The 20,095-nt window shown below is 39.7% G+C and overlaps 1 protein-coding gene and 1 long non-coding RNA gene across 9 annotated transcripts in view; one reads left to right on the top strand and one right to left on the bottom strand.

The window, feature by feature from the left end:
• Window positions 1–20,095, bottom strand: part of LOC146397769 (uncharacterized) — a 119,093-nt gene that overhangs the window by 37,920 nt on the left and 61,078 nt on the right. The window lies entirely within an intron of this gene.
• Window positions 4,474–20,095, top strand: part of TBC1D23 (TBC1 domain family member 23) — a 64,020-nt gene continuing 48,398 nt past the window's right edge. For all 8 annotated transcript variants that reach the window (XM_084991596.1, XM_084991595.1, XM_084991600.1 and 5 more), the window contains exon 1: window positions 4,474–4,550. Coding sequence is in view for 2 of the 8 variants with exons in the window: in XM_021071308.2 (XP_020926967.1) it covers window positions 4,498–4,550 (53 nt within the window). In the remaining 6 variants the exon portion in view is untranslated. The remainder of the gene's footprint in view (window positions 4,551–20,095) is intronic.

Raw genomic sequence — 20,095 nt, 5'->3', positions numbered from 1 at the left:
TATAAAGATACATAAAAGCAGAGAGAGCTCCTAGTATCATTAATAAAAATCTTATAATTAGAAGAAAAAAGTAATGTAAAAACATACAGGGAGATGATTTCATAATGAAATCTTCTTTAGCACTTTTTAAATTATTTTTTTATTTTTTGGTTGTACCTGTGGCATGCAGAACTTCCCAGGCCAGGGATCAAACCTGTGCCATGGCAGTAACCAGAGCCACAGCACTGACAATGCCAGATCCTTAACCCACTGAGCCACCAGGGAACTCACAAGTGTTTTCTTTTTTTAAAAAGCAGGGATTCACTAATAGAATTTAACAAATTCACTTGTAATCCTATGCTTATATTGTTTTTAAGCTCATAACAATCCAGGTAAATGGCACGACTTTAAAAGTTTTTTTTAAAGCACAGAAATACTCAGAAAGTTACACCCATAAAAACTTGTAAGCAGTTAGAAATAATGTGTAATATCCTTGTCATCTCAGGAATTGAGGTGTGTTGGGGAAAATGCGGACAAACAAGAAGGACTTATCAGGAAACTCATCAATCAGGGGGTCTGCACTAATTCAGTAGCCTGGAGATCAACAAACTGGTATGGTGTTTGTCCTTTCAGAGAACAAGGCAAGGTGAAGGGGCGGAGTGGATGACCCCTATCCAGAGGAAGAGAAAAAGGAGAAAGGGCTTATCAGGACTCAACAACCATTGAGATCTGCAGTAACTCCGATGTCAACAAGCCAAACATAAGCAAACACTGCAGAGTTAGCCAGTGGAACCTGTTCAAGAAAGAGGAACCAGGAGTTCCCATTGTGGTTCAGTGGTTAATGAATCCGACTAGGATCCTTGAGGATGCAGGTTTGATCCCTGGCCTTGCTCAGTGGGTTCTGAATCCTGCGTTGCTGTGGCTGTGGTGTAGACTGGCAGCTGTAGCTCCGATTCAACCTCTAGCCTGGGAACTTCCATATGCTGCATGTGCGACCCTGAAAAGACAAAAGACCAAAACAAACAAACAAACAAAACCAAAAAACACGAGAGGAAAAAGTATGTATACATGTATGTGTAACTTGGTCCCCATGCTGTACGGAGGAAAAAATAAATAAATAAAAATAATAAAAATTAAAAAAAAAGAGGCACCTCATACTGAGTTTTGAGGACTTCACCTAACAACCAGATTCCTTGAATTCCCACTGGAGAAGGAGGATGTCATCTTGGTGAATATCATGACTTCAGAGTGAATATTCAGTATGACATAGAATGGTTTGATGTGTAAGGAACAGATGATATAAATACTCCAGAAGATATCATCACTAAACAATTTCAATTGAAATCTTGTCCCTAAGGGGTATATATCAATTTCAGAGTGACCCTATCTAAGAATGGCTACATAATTTGTGTGTGGGGGGGTTGTGCAAAAAAAATGAGGGGCTGTTCCAAAATTACTAAGAAATTTCAAGACAGCAATAGCAGAGCACTAAACCAAGTTCAGGGCCCTTTTTAAGCACGGTATCTTGTGTTGTTCCACAGGTTGCAAGCCATATGGAGCTGACCCTGTCCCTACTAAAGAGAATGAAAGTCGGAAGGTTCTACTTTACTTCTGGAAAAGGAAGAACTGCTTGAAAATGTCAAGTAATATATTTTTAATGGAATAATATTTTTACCACATGGAGTATAAAGCAGTCACTGGTTTAATTACACTTTGAATGAATTACAATTGAGGGTTAGAATCACCTTAACCAATGAACAACTGCTTGTCATGTCACTGACTTAATAGTTTGTTTTTGTTTTTTTGTCTTTTTGTCTTTTTCAGGGCTGCACCCACGGCACATGGAGGTTCCCAGGCTAGGGGTCTAATCGGACTGTAGCCACAGGCCTACTCCACAGCCACAGCAACGCCAGATCCGAGCTAAATCTGCAACCTACACCACAGCTCACGGCAATGCTGGATCCTTAACCCATTGAGCGAGGCCAGGGATCGAACTCGAAACCTCATGGTTCCTAGTTGGATTTGTTTCCGCTGCGCCACGACGGGAACTCCTGACTTAATAGTTTTAAAAACCATTTTAGAAAAGCTTCTGAAAACCCACTGACAGCAACTGAAGGGATCCAGCAGAGGTCCTGAATATCAGGATGGTAATTTGACCTAGATTCATGCCTTTTATTCTTTTTGAAGCTGTCATCTGAACTCTCATTCCATGTTAAAAGAAATTTTCCCCGGAGAGGGCTTGAACATCATGCAGAGATCCTGGGCTCAGAAGTGGGTGTGATAATGTGGCTCTGTATTATCTCCCCTTTGGAAGAGAATGAACATACTTTTGGTTGTAAATGAAAGAGCTGTACTATGCTTTGTGCTTATTTAGTCAAATAGTTTTTAAAATTATGAAACATTTTAGATTCCAAAGTGTTGACTCTATAAATACTGAACATACATAGCCACTTCTCAGCTCTTTAGAAACACAATATTAAAAACGTAATTGAAGCCATTTCCTCCCCTCCCACAGATGTAATTGTGAGAACTGCAGAACTTTCCAGCACATAACAACTCTGTCCGAACCCGTGCACTGAGACTTGATCAAATTCTAGCATGGTTTTTAGCAACTTAAGGCTGTGTCCCTAAAATGACCCTAGTCCCTACTGAATCTCATTAAAGACCTGATTGAGAAAGCTCATTGTCTGCTTGGAGAATTTACTGTTTGACCTAGCCAACACCTGATGAAAAATACTGACCTCTCCTGGTGTGTTTACTAGGAAGAGCTTGCAATTGTGAATATGTATCTTGAACTTAGAAGTGTCCTTCTCAAGGACCTGAGAGCTATTCCTTTGAAATGTATTCAATCATCAGGAAGGACAGGATCTCTGCCTCCCAGTTTCTGTGGGAGGGAAAAATCCTAAACTCAAAAATTGCCAGCTAGCAGATACAGCTGGCCTAGACACAATTACACTGACCAAGGCTTTGTCATTTTTCACTTATCTAACTCTAATGAGTCCCGATCTCCCTGCTGGCTCATTCTCCCTTTAAAACCCCTAATCATCTCTGAACAAATCAGGATGGAGCTCAGTCCTTTCCCCTACTGTCAAACTGTTTTGCTGCTTTAACTAATGTCTGGCTGTGTTTATCCTTGAGAACTGCCCTTCCGATTTTTCTAATATATCATTCTGGTGCATTTCTAAAAAGCATATATGCATCTATTAATAAATACATTGTGCTGCCCTTTTTTTTTTTTTTAAGGGCTGCACCCCAGGCATGTGGAAATTCCCAGGCTAGGAGCCAATCAGAGCTGTAGCCTCTGGCCTACACCACAGCCACAGCAACACCAGATCTGAGCCATGTCTACTACCTACACCACAGCTCATGGCAGCACCAGATCCTTAATCCACTGAGCAAGGCCAGGGATTGAACTCACTTCCTCATGGATACCAGTGGGGTTGGTTACCACTGAGCCACAGTAGGAACTCCCATGTTGCCTATTTTTAACACCCAATATGACACTGTACTTTATCTGCCCTTCTGCAGTCTGTTCTGTTCTTTTAACATCATATTTTCCAGATTATCTATATTGATACATGTGGCTCTATTTCAAGAGCATTGGGTCCAGGATTTGCAAAAGCATCTCCCTAGGTCCAACCTCCTGAACTCATGTCTACTGTTAGGCCCAGGGGTGGTCAAGAGGAAACAAAGAGCTGGTGCTTTGGTGGTGATGGTGTGGACTGAGCTTGGATGTGGAGGCCGTGGTGTCCTCTCATTTGGAGTGAAGGGGGAAGTGGCGCGGGAAGAGAAGAAACGTGGCAGTGATCCCTGCCTGCAACTCCACAGAGTTCCGGAATTCTAAATTTGGACTTGATCTTCCATATTAGAAAGGTATGTTTACAAAGGTGGGCGGCTGGAGCAGATTTCCTTTACTGTTTAGCGCTTTTTTTTTTTTTTTTTTTTAATACGACTTCTATTCAGACATCAAGTATGTGGTCACCATTTGTACGTGTGACCGTACCCCACAAAGAGGGGTGGTTGTGACTTTTCCTCACATCCCACTCTCTCCTCAAACACAACTGTTACTCTAGGAAATAGTTCATATATGACTCTCCTATCTCCACCGTCCCTGTGGACTTCTCACCTCGCCTCCTCTCCCCACTCTCTAGGCCTCTCAAATCTGACTTCAAGTAGGACGCCAAGACGGAACGAAGACGCTAACTGGACGCCAAGAAGCGACGCTCACAAGGCCTCCTACTGGGGCGCAGGCCCTCACCAAGCCCCGCCCACTGCGCACGGCCCAGGCCCTGCGGCATCCTGGGACACGTAGTCTTTGGCGGGGCAGCACCTCACCGAGTCTCCTCCTCCAAGCTGCCTTTCGCCCTCGGGACGTCGTGACGTTGAGTTCCTCCAGTCTTCCTTTCCCTCATCCAGAAGCTCAGTCCCAGACTTCCGAGGCCCTTTTGCGACATTGGGTTTCAGTCGGTCTCGGCGCCGGGTCCACTTTTCGGCAAAGTGACGTGGACGTCAATAGCAATGGCGGAAGGAGAAGAGGTCCCGCCACCGCCAACGTCGAGCGGCGACGGCTGGTGAGTGAAAGCCCTGGGCTGGTTCGCACTGCCCCTCTATTCTTCCTTGTCACCACCTTGCCGGTCCCCGAGGAACCAGCAGGCGCCGGTATGGAACGGGAAGACCAGTCCTGCGAGTCCGGCGCCCTGCCCCGCCCCCTCTGCCCGCCGGGTCCCCTCTGGCAGTCCTGTCCTGCCCAGGGGTCTCAGGCCGGACTCGTAGGGAGGGGAGTGTCGTCCAGGAGCTGGGCCTCACTTCAGCCTTCCATTTTCATCCACCGCTTTCCAAAACATGTTGGAGATATGTGGCTTCAGGGCTTGGTTTGGCCGTAGTTCCTGCCTCCGAAGAGTTACATTAGGCTGGTTAGGAGAGAAGTTTAGCGTATGGAGATCTGAGGCACCTGAATACTTGAAGAAAAGACCACTTGAAATTGCTAACCCGACCTTTGCCCGAGGGTTCAGAGGTTGAGAAATACACCTAGGGAGGATCCCTCATACATAATTGAGGTATTTTTTGTCCTAGTTTTTATTTCTCATTTTACGTTCCAGTAGTTTCTATCTTCTCTTTCACACAAGTTTTTTCCCTTCCTACCACTTTCCCTACAGCTCGATTTCAGAGCTTGGGTTGCGATGTAGGACATCGCTCTTGCTCCGCCCAGGCCTTTTCATGCTTACCCGATTTATACTGGGGGTTGTGATGAGGACCTCCAGCAATTTTTTTTTCTTTTTGCCATTTTTTGGGGCCGCTCCCGCGGCATATGGAGGTTCCCAGGCTAGGGGTTGAATCGGAGCTGTAGCCACCGGCCTACATCAGAGCCACAGCAACGTGGGATCCAAGCCACGTCTGCGACCTACACCACAGCTCATGGCAACGCCGGATCCTTAACCCACTGAGCAAGGCCAGGGATCGAACCCTCAACCTCATGGTTCCTAGTTGGATTTGTTAACCGCTGAGCCACGACGGGAACTCCGTCCAGCAATTTTTTGGTAGACTTTAGTCACAGAGTGTCGTTAATCTCTGGAAAAGTCTGCTACTTTTGAAATCTTCCCAAAACACTTTTAAAGCTAACGTCATTTTAAAAAAGCAAAACCTTTAGAAGCTTGTCGAGTTTTTACTTACTTAAAATGGATTTAAGTGTATTGACAGCATGTATTAGATAGTTTTAGATTTGCTTGCTTCTATTATACATATACAGCTCACTGGCACTCTCTCTGCCTAAAAATAATCCTGGACATTTGTAAAAGAAGTGTAAGTCATTGAGAGGGATAGATATTGTAATAATTGAGAAATTCACCTCTCATTTGGCAGATAGCAAGCATCGCCTTAGTACATGCACTCTCCAAGGTGGATGAAAACTTATAGTTAGGTATAGTTAGATATAGTTTATTTTCTAAGTTTGCTTATCTTGGAGTTAAGGAGCTGTAACAGATACACTTGCTAAGGAGGTAGAATTGTTTGGGTTCTTTGGAAATGTGAATGAAAATATTATGAGTGTTCAGGGAGACAGAAACCAAGTCGACTTGTAGTTCTTGGGGTAAACTTCATGAGGCAGACATGTTTGAATTAGGCCTTGAAAAAATGAGTAGGATTTAGGCCAGCACTTTTCAATAGAAGTGTAATGTGAGCCACATATGTAATTTAAAATTTTCTAGGAACTACATTAAAAACTAAAAAGAAACATTTCAACATAATCATTGTAATTATGTTCTAGATAAGTGCTTCTCATAATTTAAATGTGCATTGGGATTACCTGGAGATCTTGTTAAAATGAAGATTCGGATTCAGTAGATTTTCTTGGGACTGACTGACTAGCTCCTGGGTGATGACATTTCTGGTTCATGGACCCTACTCTAGTTATCAGGGTTCTAGATAATGTATGTCACAGAATGAATTGGTCAGAGAAATTTATCTCTCTATACTATATGTTATATTAAATCAACAAACACATTTATATATGTATTACATACTTATGCTGTAAAATTTGTTTGATTTCATGATTTATCATTGCTCTTTAGATAGTGAACTACCTTTCATGGGCAGTGGCTGTTAGCAGGTCGCTCAGTAAATGTTTATTGTCTGGATGTGTTCGTGAATGAATAGACTTCTGTAATATCCTGTGCAATAACATACCAAGTTGTCATTTCATATACATTCTCTTACTCCACTGTTTTTGTGAGTTGTGTAATTGTCTGCTGGTGTAATGGTCATGGTCATTTTTTTTAAATGGAAAGCCAAGGTTATCAGAAACTGCCTCAGCTCTTAAACTATATGAAAGTGTAAGCTTTCAGCTTGTAGGCTCAGAGGGCATGGAAAAATTCTTGTAAAAATATTACAGTTTGAAATGATTTAAATTTAATTAAAAAGTTAATGTAAGCTACAGGTTTGAAAATAAATTAATGCAATTCAGAGTTCATTATTCTTGGTATTGAAGAAACCAGCTTTGGGAATTGAATATACGCTTTGATTTTCTGAGGCTTTCCTTTCTGAAATAATTCCTTAAGATTTAAAGTCATGATTTAAAAAATTTTTTTTGCTATACACATTAATTGTGCAACTGTTTGTATTTTGAATTTGCTTAGTTAAAAATTTTTGTACAAGTCTTCTTAAATTGCTTCTAAACTTTCCCTAAAATTGTAGGAATATCAGTTCCATAAAGAAGCTTCTATTAATTTGAGATGTGAATAGGAATTGTTTTGAGAATAATGGGGTCTTTTTCAAAGTTTTGTGCACTTTGTAAACAGTACTCTCAGTGCTTCCATCTTATAAGCATTGAAATAGAGATTTAAAATATATCACTTTAGGAGTAGGTGATTGCAGTTTCAGACATGATATACAGGAAATACATTTAATATGAAAGAGGATGAAACCCACTCCTTAAGAATATTGACAGCTTGTAGTTCTAGGAGGACTAAATATTACCTTACAGAAAATGAAGAGAAAATGAACTGTATTGACTTGAGTTAGGGTTCTTTTTTTCTTTTCTTTCTTTCGTTTCTTTCTTTCTTTTTCTTTTTCTTTTCTTTTTTTTTTTTTTTTTTTTTTTAAGGACTTTTTAAGACCTGTGGCATATGGAAGTTCTCCCGCTAGGGGTTGAAATCAGAGCTGCAGCTGCCCGCCTACACCACAGCCACAGCAATGTGGGAACTGAGCCGTGTCTGTTACCAATGACACAGCTCACAGCAACGCCAGATCCTTAACCCACTGGGTGAGGCCAGGGATCCATCCAACCCAAATCCTCACAGACACTCTGTTGGGTTCTTAACCTGCTGAGCCATAACAGAAACTCCAAATTACGGGTTTTTAAATGACACTGTTTCATTTTGTAAACTGTAGGTAGAGGGCAGACAAAAAATAGAAATTATGAAGACTTATTTTGTTTATGCTATAATGTTGTAATTCAGATTTTACTGTCTTTGGAGGTAATTCCCAAATAATAATTCACTTCTAGGATTTTATTCCTGTGGATATTCTAATATTCACAGGTAAGAGTTAGTAATTTTTTTGCATAGTGAAGAAATGTATTGGGTTAATTTATTTCCATTTATTTGTAGTTACTGCTGAGAGTACAGGTGCATTCTCTATTTAGGTACAGTGTGGCAATTCAAGTAATTGTGAAGCACCAGTTAAGTGTACTGCAATACACAGCCAATTCATGAGTAGGTGTCTTCTGAACAGAATTGATAATGGCTGCTTGGCAAATCATTTCTCCTGCTTATGGTGAAATGTGGATTCTACTTGGTATAAACCAAAGACAGTGCCCCCCCCCCCACATGTATCAAAAAGCAAAACAGGTTAGGAAAGCATTCCTAACTCTTTCAGCAAACATTAACTAAATACTGGTTGTATTCAGGATGCTATACAATACTTTAGAAAAAAATTGAAACATTTAAAACCTGATCCAGGAGTTCCTGTCGTGGCTCAGTGGTTAACAAATCCAATTAGGAACCATGAGGTTGTGGATTCGATCCCTGGCCTTGCTCAGTGGGTTAAGGATCCAGCGTTGCAGTGAGCTGTGGTATAGGTTGCAGACTCGCCTCGGATCGGCGTTGCTGTGACTCTGGCGTAGGCTGGCAGCTACAGCTCTGATTCAACCCCTAGCCTGGGAACCTCCATATGCCACGGGAGCGGCCCAAGAAATGGCATAAAGACAAATAAAAAAAAAAAAAAACCCAAAAAAAACCTAGTAGCTATGGTGCTATTTAATATTTCAGTGAGAAACTTCAAGAAAATGCTATATATTTGCATAGAGCTTTATCCTTTATATAATGCTTATATATACTATCTCATTTTGGCTCTTAAAACAATTCTACGAGAAAGGGAAATTATGAATTTTTGTTTTTTTTTTTTTTTGTTGAGAGAAAAGGCTTTTTTGATGAGGGAAAAGGCTTAGGAAGGTTAGAAAAGAGACCCAGTTAGTAGAAAGTCTGGGACTTAAACTCATGGCTGTTGAAGCCCTGAGCTCTTTCTAAAGTTGATTGCCTATATGTCGTGTAGTTATCAAATAACTTTAACAGACAGCTAGAGAGAGCCCAGTTAAAAATATGCTAATCCTGTACTCTATCGTAAACTGTTTTGAAAGATGTAATATTCAAAGGTGTGCTTTGTTAAGGTATGTGTGTATTATCCATGGCATTTACAAGACCCTAAGGGTATGCATAAGTTGTGTACCACATTGTCTTTTTTGCATCCACAAAAAGGGACAGTTCATAATTGACATGCTCGGATGTGACACAGAGCATTATATACTATAACTTTGTATCTCTCTGATTAGCGTAATGTGTTCTCATACCTCTTTGCTAAAAATCACTTAAATAGGTTAGTTTTGATCTTATGATATTATGGTTACAGTATCATCTAGGTATATCTAGTTAATCTAGATAGTCTAATATATGGTGTGTATTTAAATAAATGTATATAACTATATGTTAAACAATATAAATATATAAGTAATACAGTTATACTATATGTACCTATGTCATATGAAAATAAAATTATAATTTATTTTAATTTACTTATTTACAGTTAGAGCACAACAGTAATATTTAGTTAGAACATTTAGGAGTTCCCTGATTAAGGACTCAGCATTGTCACTGCTGTGACTTGGGTTTAATCCCTGGACCAGGAACTTTCATGTGCTATGAGTGTGGCCAAAAAACAAATATGTAAACAGTTAAAGTTTTAATAACTTTATCATCTCAGTAATTGTTTTGTTTTTATTCAGTGATGTTGGAGAAATAAGAAGCTTGCTTTTAAAATAGCTTCCTCGTAGTTATTGTCCCTCTTTAAAGAGTCTAGTCACTGTTTTGAAGTATAAAAATGACACATAGAAGGATGAATTCATGTTGTATAAGTATGCAATTGAATACCAAACATTCTTGAGTTTATTTTGTAGATTCCACTTAGATATAACCACTGACATGAAAATAAATACCATCTTTTTTATTGAATAAGTTATTGCTGATGGTTGGAATTTAGATTAAAAAAATAAACACATTATGCATTTCTTTGCCAAACTATGATCTCCATTGGTAGAATACCTTTTGAAAGAATTGCCCAAATGTTGCAAAATATTGTCACCTCATTTATAGTAATTATTCCTTTACTTTCCAAAATGATAGTTTCAAGAAAAGAAATATTGGTGGTATTGGTGGTATTGCTTACTTCATTTTTAAGTAAGGTGGAAATTTGTAGTAGAAACAGATTATTATGTGTTTGGTGTTGTGCTGTTTTCATCTCATTCTTTCCTTGAGGCAAAGGATATAAACTCTTTCAGTTTCCACATCAGTGCTTTGGTTGGAGGGGTTGGGGTTGGGGAAAAAAAACTGATGCATTTTTTTCTGCATTAAAAGTGCTAGAAGTTACCTTGTATGTATAGAAAGGAACAATGTGTTGGGGATTTTTTATTTTGAGGAAGCATGAAGAGGAAAAGGGTATAGAGCACTCTCTAAAGTTAACTTCTCATTAGTAGAGGAGATATTCTTTCATTTTGTAACAAAGGTTATGCATTGCATAATGCATTGCAGCATTAAACGTATGGTAAAGTTTGAACAGTTTTTTTTTTTTTTAATGTTTACAGAAAAATTCCTGAGTTTTTTCTTATCAGAAGAAGGGGCACCATTGGTATGCCCATGCAATCTGATCTACATGGATTATGGATCAAAAATAAGTACATGAAAATTTAAAGCATCTGTTCCATTTGTACTATAGTTAATTTTAGCAGTTTACAGAACAGCATTCTGTGATCTCTGTCTCCTTTGCCTATTGCACAGTGCTAAGATATTGTAGTTATCATATTTTTTTGTCCTGTCAAGCCAAGAGGACTTGATTTAACGCTTTCTTTAGTTGGCCAAGATCCTAGTTAAACACAGATTGTTCAGAGGGTTACTTTGATAAGGAAGTCTCACAAAGCTGCTGTTGTGGATCTAATCCTGATACACCATTTCATTATTATTATTATTTTTAAAGCTGGTGAATGAGGTGTTTCCCCCCTTAGCATTCAAATATGCATTGTGTTAAAATACTGTAACTTCAAGATTTCACAGTTAACAAATTTTGCTCTTATGGACTGTAAGGTGTCATGTTTATTTCCAATGTGTCATCATACTATTTGTTATTAAAATGTTTTGATAGTTTGGGATTGATATTTAATTTGCATAGTAGAGTTCTTTTGTGGCTCAGTGGATTAGGGATCTGGCCTTGTCAGTGCAGCAACATGGGTTGCTGCTGTGATGCGAGTTTGATCCCTGGCCTGAGAACTTCCACTTGCAGCGAGTATGGCTAAAAAAAACTCCCCAAAACTAAACAAAACAAATAATAACAACAGTAAATTGCATGGTCATTGAATTCCATCCATATCTACTGTACAAGTGAATCTGTAACAAAGCTCTCTTATTTCCCTTTCTTTGTTTTTCTTTTCTTTTTCTTTTAGCTGTGCGTGCATGCGGAAGTTCTCTAGCCAGGGTTCAAACCTGAGCCACAGCAGTGACAACACTGAGTTCTTAACCACTAGGCCAGCAGGGAACTCCCCTATTTCCATTTCTGACAAATATCACACAAAATATTTAGGAACAAAGTAAGGAGTTTTGGTGTGGTAGTAATTTGTAACAGGTGTGCTAACAGTAGTAGCACATAAGTTCAGACAAAGCTTTGGTGCTGATATCTCATAACCTGGGCATTAAGAAATAACCAGAAGTAATGGCACAAATTAAATCATGAAACCACAACTCCACAAGGGCAATTTGCCACTCTTACTCATTGTTACACAGTTTGCTGGTGCTCACAACTAGTTAGTTGGCCATTTTTGAGTTTTAAGTAATTGATCAGAAGCTTGTGCCTGGGTGTATTGTATACAAGGGCAGGGTGGCCTGTCATTTTTTTTAATTTAGTGAATTTTATTGTATTTTATAGTTGTACAGCCATTATCACAACCTAATTTTACAACATTTCCATCCCAAACTCCCAGCCCATCCCTCCCCACCACAACTTGTCTCCTTTGGTAACCATGAGTTTTTCAAAGTCTGTGAGTCATTTTCTTTTCTGCAAATAAATTCATTGTATCCTTTTTTTTAGATTCCACATATAAGTGATAGCATATGATGTTTGTATCTCACTGTCTGTCTAACTTCACTTAGCATGATAATTTATAGATCCATCCGTGTTGCTTCAAATGCCATTATTTCATTCCTTTTTATGGCTGAGAATATTGTATATACATACGTTGTGTATATGTACCACATCTTCTTTATGCACTCCTCTGGTGATGCACATTTAGGTTGCTTCCATGTCTTGGCTATTGTTTATAGTGCTGCAGTGAGCATTGGGGTACATGCATCTTTTCAAGTCATGGCTTTCACTGGATAGATGCCCAAGAGTGGGATTGCTGGATGATATTGTAATTCAATTTTTATTTTTTTGAGGGGTCTCCATACTGTTTCCCATAGTGGTTGCAGCAATTTACAATCCCACCAGCAGTATAAGAGGGATCCCTTTCCTCCATACCCTCTCCAGTGTTTATTGTTTGTAGACTTTTTGATGACAGCGTTCTGGCTGGTGGAGGGTGGTACCTTATAGTAGTTTTTATTTGCATTTCTCTAATAATCAGTGACATTGAACATCGTTTCATGTGTTTTTTAGCCATCTATATGTCTTCTTTGGAGAATTGTCTGTTTAGATGTTCTGCCCATTTTTTGATGGGGTTTGGTTTTTTTTTTGGTATTGAGCTGCAGGTGAGTATATGTATTTTGGAGATTAATCCCTTGTTAGTCACTTCATTTGTAAATATTTTCTGCCCGTTCTGTGGGTTGCCTTTTTGTTTTGCTTAGGGTTTCCTTTGCTGTGCAAAAACTTTTAATTAGCTCCCATTTGTTTATTTTTGTTGTTTGTTGTCTTTTTAGGGCCACACCCAAAGCATCTGGAGGTTCCCAAGCTAGGGGTCCAATTGGAGCTGTAACTGCAGCTTACACCACAGCCACAGAAATGCCAGATCCAAGGTGCGTCTTCGGACTGCACCACAGCTCACAGCAATGCCGGATCCTTAAACAGCTGAGCAAGGCCAGGGATTGAACGTGTGTCCTCATGGATGCTAGTCAGGGCCCGACGTAATTCTGGAACCTGTAGTTTTAGAACCCAGGAATACAGAGGCTGACTGTACTATTACAGATCGGGGTTCTTGGTCTTCCTTAATGAATAGAAATTACTAAGAGGCCAGACAAGAAATTCAGGCAAGGCTTTATTTGGGGGCTCTGCTGCAGCAGAGGGAGCAAGAACAAATAACTTCCTTTGCTCGCTCCTGTGGGAAAGGGGCAAGCTGGTTTCCAGGAGTTGGGCCAGAGCGATAGCTCAAGTGATTTCGCCCACCCCATTGTTGACGTTATATGCAGGGTGCATGTGCACAGTATCCCCATTTTTGCTCATGGTATCCTGACTTTCCTCTTGGCTCTTCAAAAGTGGCAGTTGGGTTTTTTGGTGTTATTTGTATCTTATTGTCCATAATTTACCCCATCTTGTTCCCATAATATGGGCATGGACATAGTTATTTTTAGTCCCTTGGAGTTTCTTAGCATTTTATTGAAGAGATGTTTGTCCAGGTACAAGCACTGTAGCAAAGGGCCCCAGGTCCCAACTTGTCTCACTACTAAGCCATTTTATATAAGGGATTTGAACATCCTTGGATTTTAGTATTTGCAGGGGGTCCTGGAATCATTCCCCAATGGATACCAAGAGACGGATGACTATACTACTGCTAGCAGTCAGAGGTTTAAACAATATCCTATGCAGTAGAAATAACATGTGTAAGGTGTTTACATAGCAGGTATTGGACTTCTATTGATTTCCTCCAGTACAGCATTTGTCTTTTTATTTTAATCAAATAATAATGTGTCTTAGACCCTGACCACTTTAAGACACAAAAATAATTTTTAAAAACATTGGTAATTTGGGTTTTCTCTGTAGTTTCTCTGTACTTTGCATTTAACTTAGATGATTGTATGTATTCTAGGTCCTAAGTGGTCTTTTCAAACTATAAATGTCTTTGATTTTTAAAATGATTACAGAAAGGATTAGATTTTAAGAATTTTGAAAACTAGTGAGGTTAACTTACTTGATAGAGTGAGAAGCTTCATAATTAAAACAATTTGTTTCCAACTCAGAAAACAAGTATTGTCAATTTGTGGAATTAAAGAGGCAAGGCAAGCTGTTAGCCCCTTAACAACTTTAAGGTGAGGCTTGGGTTCTTCATAGTGATACACTCCCTTCATTGAAATGGTAAATGAGGGCTTGACACAATAGCTTCCTCTTAAAGCCCTGAATTAAAGAGTCTTTAAACTCTTTCTTTTTTTTTTAATTTTTAAATTTTTATTTATTTATTTATGTATTTTTCCCTTTTTCTAGGGTCGCTCCTGTGGCATATGGAGGTTCCCAGGCTAGGGGTCCAGTCAGAGCTGTAGCCGCTGGCCTAGGCCAGAGCCACAGCAACGCCAGATCCGAGCTTCTCTGTGACCTACACCACAGCTCACGGCAACACCAGATCCTTAACCCACTGAGCCAGGCCAGGGATCGAACCCCCAACCTCATGGTTCCTAGTTGGATTCGTTAACTACTGTACCAAAGACGGGAACTCCTAAACTCTTTCTGATGCAGTTACTTTTTGTGACATTTTTATTGAACGGTAATTTATGAATCATAAAGTATACCTGTTTAAAGTGTACAGTCCAGAAGTTCCCATTGTGGCTTAGGGGAAACGAACCCAACTAGTAACCCTGAGGATGCGGGTTTGATCCCTGGCCTTGCTCAGTGGGTTAATGATCTGGAATTGCCATGAGCTATGGTGTAGATTGGAGATTTGGCTGGGATCCCAAGTTGCTGTGGCTGTGGTATAGGCTGGCAGTTGCAGCTCCAATTTGACCTCCTAGCCTAGGAACTTCCATATGCTGCACGTGCAGCCCTACCAAAAAAAAGTGTACAGTCCAGTGTTTTTAGTATATTCCCAGAATTAAGCAGTTATCACCACGATCTAAGCTGAGAATATTTTCATTACCACCACCCCTCCAAGAAATGCCATACCCATTAGCAGTCAATCTTATTCCTGTCAGCCCAAGCCCTAATGATCTACCCTCTATACATTTGCTTATTTTGGACATTTCATGTGAATGAAATTATGCAATACGTGGCTTTTATGTCTGGTTTCTTTCACAGAGCCTAGTTTTCAAGGTTCATGCATGTGTTACATGCTGTCAACACTTGATTTCTTTTTATTGCTTAGTGTTTCAGTGATGAGTACACATTTATTCATCAGGTGATGGACATTTGGATTGTGTTTACTTTTTGACTATTATGAATAATATAGTACTGTTATAATATTCATTTACAAGCTTTTGTTGTTGATTTTTTTGCTTTATAGGGTCGCTCCTGCAGCATATGGAGGGTTCTCAGGCTAGGGGTCAAATTGGAGGATCCGAGCTGAGTCTGCAACCTACACCACAGCTCACGGCAATGCCAGATCCTTAACCCATTGAGCAAGGCCGGGGATTAAACCTGCAACCTCATAGTTCCTAGTCAGATTCGTTTTTGCTGTGCCATGATGGGAACTCCTATTGTTGCCTTTTTTAATGTGGTAAAACATACATTACATAAAATTTACCGTTTTAATGTGTATGGTTCAGTGACATTAAGTACTTCCCTGACGTTGTGCCATCATCACCACTATTTCCAGATTTTTTCATCATCCCACAGACTCTGTACCTAATAAATGATAGCTCCCCATTACCCCTTACCTCCAGCCCCTCATAACCTCTATTCTATATTCTGTCTCTATGAATTTGCCTATTTTAGGTACTTCATATAAATGGAATCATATACTCTGCGCTTTTGTGACTTTTTTTTTCACTTAGCATTTGCCTTCAAAGTTCATTTGTGTTGTAGCATGTGTCAGAATTTCCTTCCTTTTTAAGGCTGATTAACATTCCATTTTGTGTGTGTGTGTGTGTACCATATTTTGTTTATCCATTCATACATCAATGAATATTTGGGTTGTTTCTACTTTTTGGCTGATATGAATAATGCTCCTGTGAACATGGTTGTAAAACTATCTGTTTGAGTCCTTGCTTTCAGTTCTTTTGAGCATATACCCTGAAATGGAATTGCTAGATTATATAGTAATTCTGTGTGTAACTTTTTTTTTTTTTTTTTTTTGTCTTTTGTCTTTTTGTTGTTGTTGTTGTTGTTGTTGTTGCTATTTCTTGGGCCGCTTCCGCGGCATATGGAGGTTCCCAGGCTAGGGGTTGAATCGGAGCTGTAGCCACCGGCCTACGCCAGAGCCACAGCAACTCGGGATCCGAGCCGCGTCTGCAACCTACACCACAGCTCACGGCAACGCCGGATCATTAACCCACTGAGCAAGGGCAGGGACCGAACCCGCAACCTCATGGTTCCTAGTCGGATTCGTTAACCACTGCGCCACGACGGGAACTCCACTGTGTGTAACTTTTTAAGAAATTGACAAACATGGAGTTCCCATCTCACCTCAGAGGTGATGAACCTGACTAGTATCCATGAGGATGCAGTTTTGATCCCTCGTCTCAGTGGGTTAAGGATCTGGTGTTGCGTGAGCTGTGTCATAGGTCGCAGACACAGCTCGGGTACCGCATTGCTGTGGCTGTGGTTTGGGCCAGCAGCTGCAGCTCTGATATGACCCCTAGCCTGGGAACTTCGATGTGCTACACTTGCAGACTTAAAAAGCCAAAAAAAAAAAAAAAGGTTTGCCAAACTTTTCCACAGTTGGCTGCACCATTTTGCATTTCCACTAGCCATGCATAGGAATTCTGATTTCTCCATAGAAATTCTTTCCCCTCGCTTTTTTTTTTTTTTTTTAAAGCTTTCGTTTGCTATTTTGTGTGTGTGTGTGTGTGTGTGTGTGTGTGTGTGTGTGTGTGTGTGTGTGTGTGTGTGTGATTTATTCCCAGGCCATAAGTTTTGTTTCTTTGGTTTTTTCTGGAATATATTTTTATTCTGAGAAACGCTCTTCTGGTTTAGGAACAATCTGCTCTTTTTCAGTAAGGATCATCATTGTGGCGGGGAGAGCTCATGTATGGGTTGGTCACACCATGAGCTTTGTAAGTCCCATGCTAAATCTTGGGGGCTTTGTTCACCTGGATGTACTCAGTGACCAGAGAATCTACAGCTAAGCCTTTAAGTTCAGTTTACTCTTGAATTTTTGAGCATGTGCAATAAAAATTTTGTCTTTTTGAGGGCTGCATCCACGGCATATGGAGATTCCCAGGCTAGGGGTCTAATCAGAGCTGTTGCTGCCAGCCTACGCCACAGCCACAGCCACACCAGATCCAAGCTGCATCTGCACCCTACACCACAGCTTATGGCAATGCTAGATCTTTAACCCACTGAGCGAGGCCAGGAATCGAACCCGCAACCTCATGGTTCCTATTCGGATTCATTTCCGCTGAGCCACGACGGGAACTCCACATATGTAAACTTTTAGAAATAAAAGTTTGTTGTCAATATGGATTGCATTTGTTTATTTTTTTTATACTTTCAGTTTTCAGTATGGGGAACTAAAATAAATAAATAATAAATCAAAAAATACATACGTCAAGGAGTTCCCATCATGGTGTAGTGGAAACGAGTCCTACTAGGAACCATGAGGGTGCGGGTTTAATCCCTGGCCTCGCTCAGTGGGTTAAGGATCCGATGTTGCCACAAGCTGTGGTATAGATCACAGACATGGCTCAGATGTTGTGTTGCTATGGCTGTGGTGTAGGCTGGCATCTGTAGCTTCGATTAGACCCCCTAGCCTGGGAACCTCCATATGCTACAGGTGCAGCCCTGAAAAAACATATATGTGTGTGTGTGTGTGTGTGTGTGTGTGTGTGTGTGTGTGTGTATACATATATATATATAAAATATATGCCCCATTGTTTTCTTCTTACTGGTTGTTTTCTTCTTACTGAGTATGTGAGGTATTGTTTCTTTAGTAGCACCTTAATACTCTAAGCTAAGACATATATGTTTGAGGTGAGAATTATTATCTTTTTTTTTCTCCTTGCAATTTTTTTTCATTTTCGAGAATACAGATAATAATACCCCCTCTAAGGACAAAAAAAAAAAAAAAAAAAAAGGAGGAATTAAAATTCCCCTGGAGTTCCCATGCGGCACAGTGGAAACAAATCAGATTAGGAACCATGAGGTTCGGGTTCAATCCCTGGCCTCACTCAGTGGGTTAGGAATCCATCGTTGGTGTGGGCTGTGGTGTAGGTCGCAGATGCTGCTCGGATCTGGCGTTGTTGTGGCTGTGGCTTAGGCCGGCAGCTGTAGCTCCAATTAGACCCCTAGCTGGGAACCCCTAGCCCATATCCAGTATGGGTTATACTTGTTGATACAGACTCTAAACCTTATTTATTCATTTATTTATTTTCAGTTTTGGCCATACCCACGGCATGCAGAAGTTCCCAGACCAGGGCTTGAACCCAGGCCATAGCAGTGGCAATGCCAGATCCTTTACCTTCTGTGCCACCAGGAAACTCCTAAAAATCTTATTTTTTAAGAATATTGAATGACTCAGAAATGTGTATTTTTGAAAATTTTAAATAAATGAATCCTGCAAGGTGTAAAATTATGAATTCAATATAATCCACTTTTTGTATGCATGTATGTCTCTCTACACACATACTTACACACATACATATATATATGATGAACTGAAAAGTTACTTACACAGTGTTACCAGTGGTTATGTCATGTTAATAGAATTGTGGTTGGTTTTTAAATTTTTTTATACATTGGCCAAATTCTCTAATATGATTTTATAAATGGGATAATATCCTTAAAATAAAGTAATACAAAGGTAGTTTATTGAATTTTTGTTTGACTGTTTTATAAGAGAAGGTCACAGTAGAAAATACAGGTGCCATATAGACCAGTTATCTGCATTAGAAAAAGCCATTTTATAGTCATACACTCCCCTCCAAGCCTTACTCCTTCACTGACAAATACTAGTCACAAGGGGTGCTTAATCCTATGAAAATGAACAGAAATCTTGCCAAGATAGTGAAGAAAGTAGAAAATTTATCCTCAGAAGCATTTTCACATTTTAAAAAGAGGTAGTATTTTAATACATTTATTTGCTTGGTTTAACTTAAAAATAAATTTACTATTGATTCCTAAATTATTTTGAAATTCTATGTAAAGAAGTCCCATAGTAATATATTATCCTAAATTTTTTATTAATAATAATACCATTGGAGTTCCCATTGTGGCTCAGTAGGTTATGAACCCCACTAGTATCCTTGAGGATGCGGGTTCATTCCTTGGCCTTGCTCGGTGGGTTAAGGATCCAGTGTTGCTGTGAGCTGTGTTGGAGGTTGCAAACACTGCTTGGATGTGGCATTGCTGTGGCTGTGGTATAGGCCAGCAGCTGCAGCTCCAATTGGACCTCTAGCCTGGGAACTTCCATATGCCATGTGTGTGGCCTTAAAAAAAAAATACCATTAACTTTATAATAGTGAAATATATTTATGAGAATCTTAAGGTGCCTTACATATTTTAAATTTATTTAAATAGGAAAGGAGTTCTCTTGTGTCACACTGGGTTAAGGGTCTGGTGTCACTGTTGTGGCTCAGATCACTGCTGTGTCTTGGGTTTGATCCCTGCTCCAGGAACTTCTGCATGCCATGGTTGCAACCAAATTAAAAAAAAAAAAAATGTAAATATAAGAAAATGCACCAGTTTTCAGGGTACAATTTGATGAGTTTTACCCAATGTATACAGTCATGTAGCCAACACTGCACCTTCACTACCTGAAAAAGTTCCCTGTACTACTTTGTAGTCAGTCCCTTTCTCCTACCCCTGGCTCTGGGAACCACTAATCTGTTTCTGTCCCTATAGTTCAGACTTTTCTAAAATTTTATTTAAATTGAACTATTCAATGTATACTAGCCTTCAGTCCTAGCTTTCTTCACTAAAAATATAATGTTTTTGAGATCTGTCCATGTTGTTACATATAGTTTTTGCCTTTAAAATTTTGCATAGTGATGCATTTTATACTACAGTTTGTTAT

Source organism: Sus scrofa, chromosome 13 (genome assembly GCF_054392235.1).
Source record: "Sus scrofa isolate SSC_HxYL_T2T_F1_AM1 chromosome 13, Sscrofa_HxYL_maternal_Yorkshire_Landrace_v2.0, whole genome shotgun sequence".
NCBI lineage: Eukaryota > Metazoa > Chordata > Mammalia > Artiodactyla > Suidae > Sus > Sus scrofa.
The sequence above is the reverse complement of the archived record's forward strand: the minus strand, read 5'-3'. Positions and strand labels throughout refer to the sequence as shown.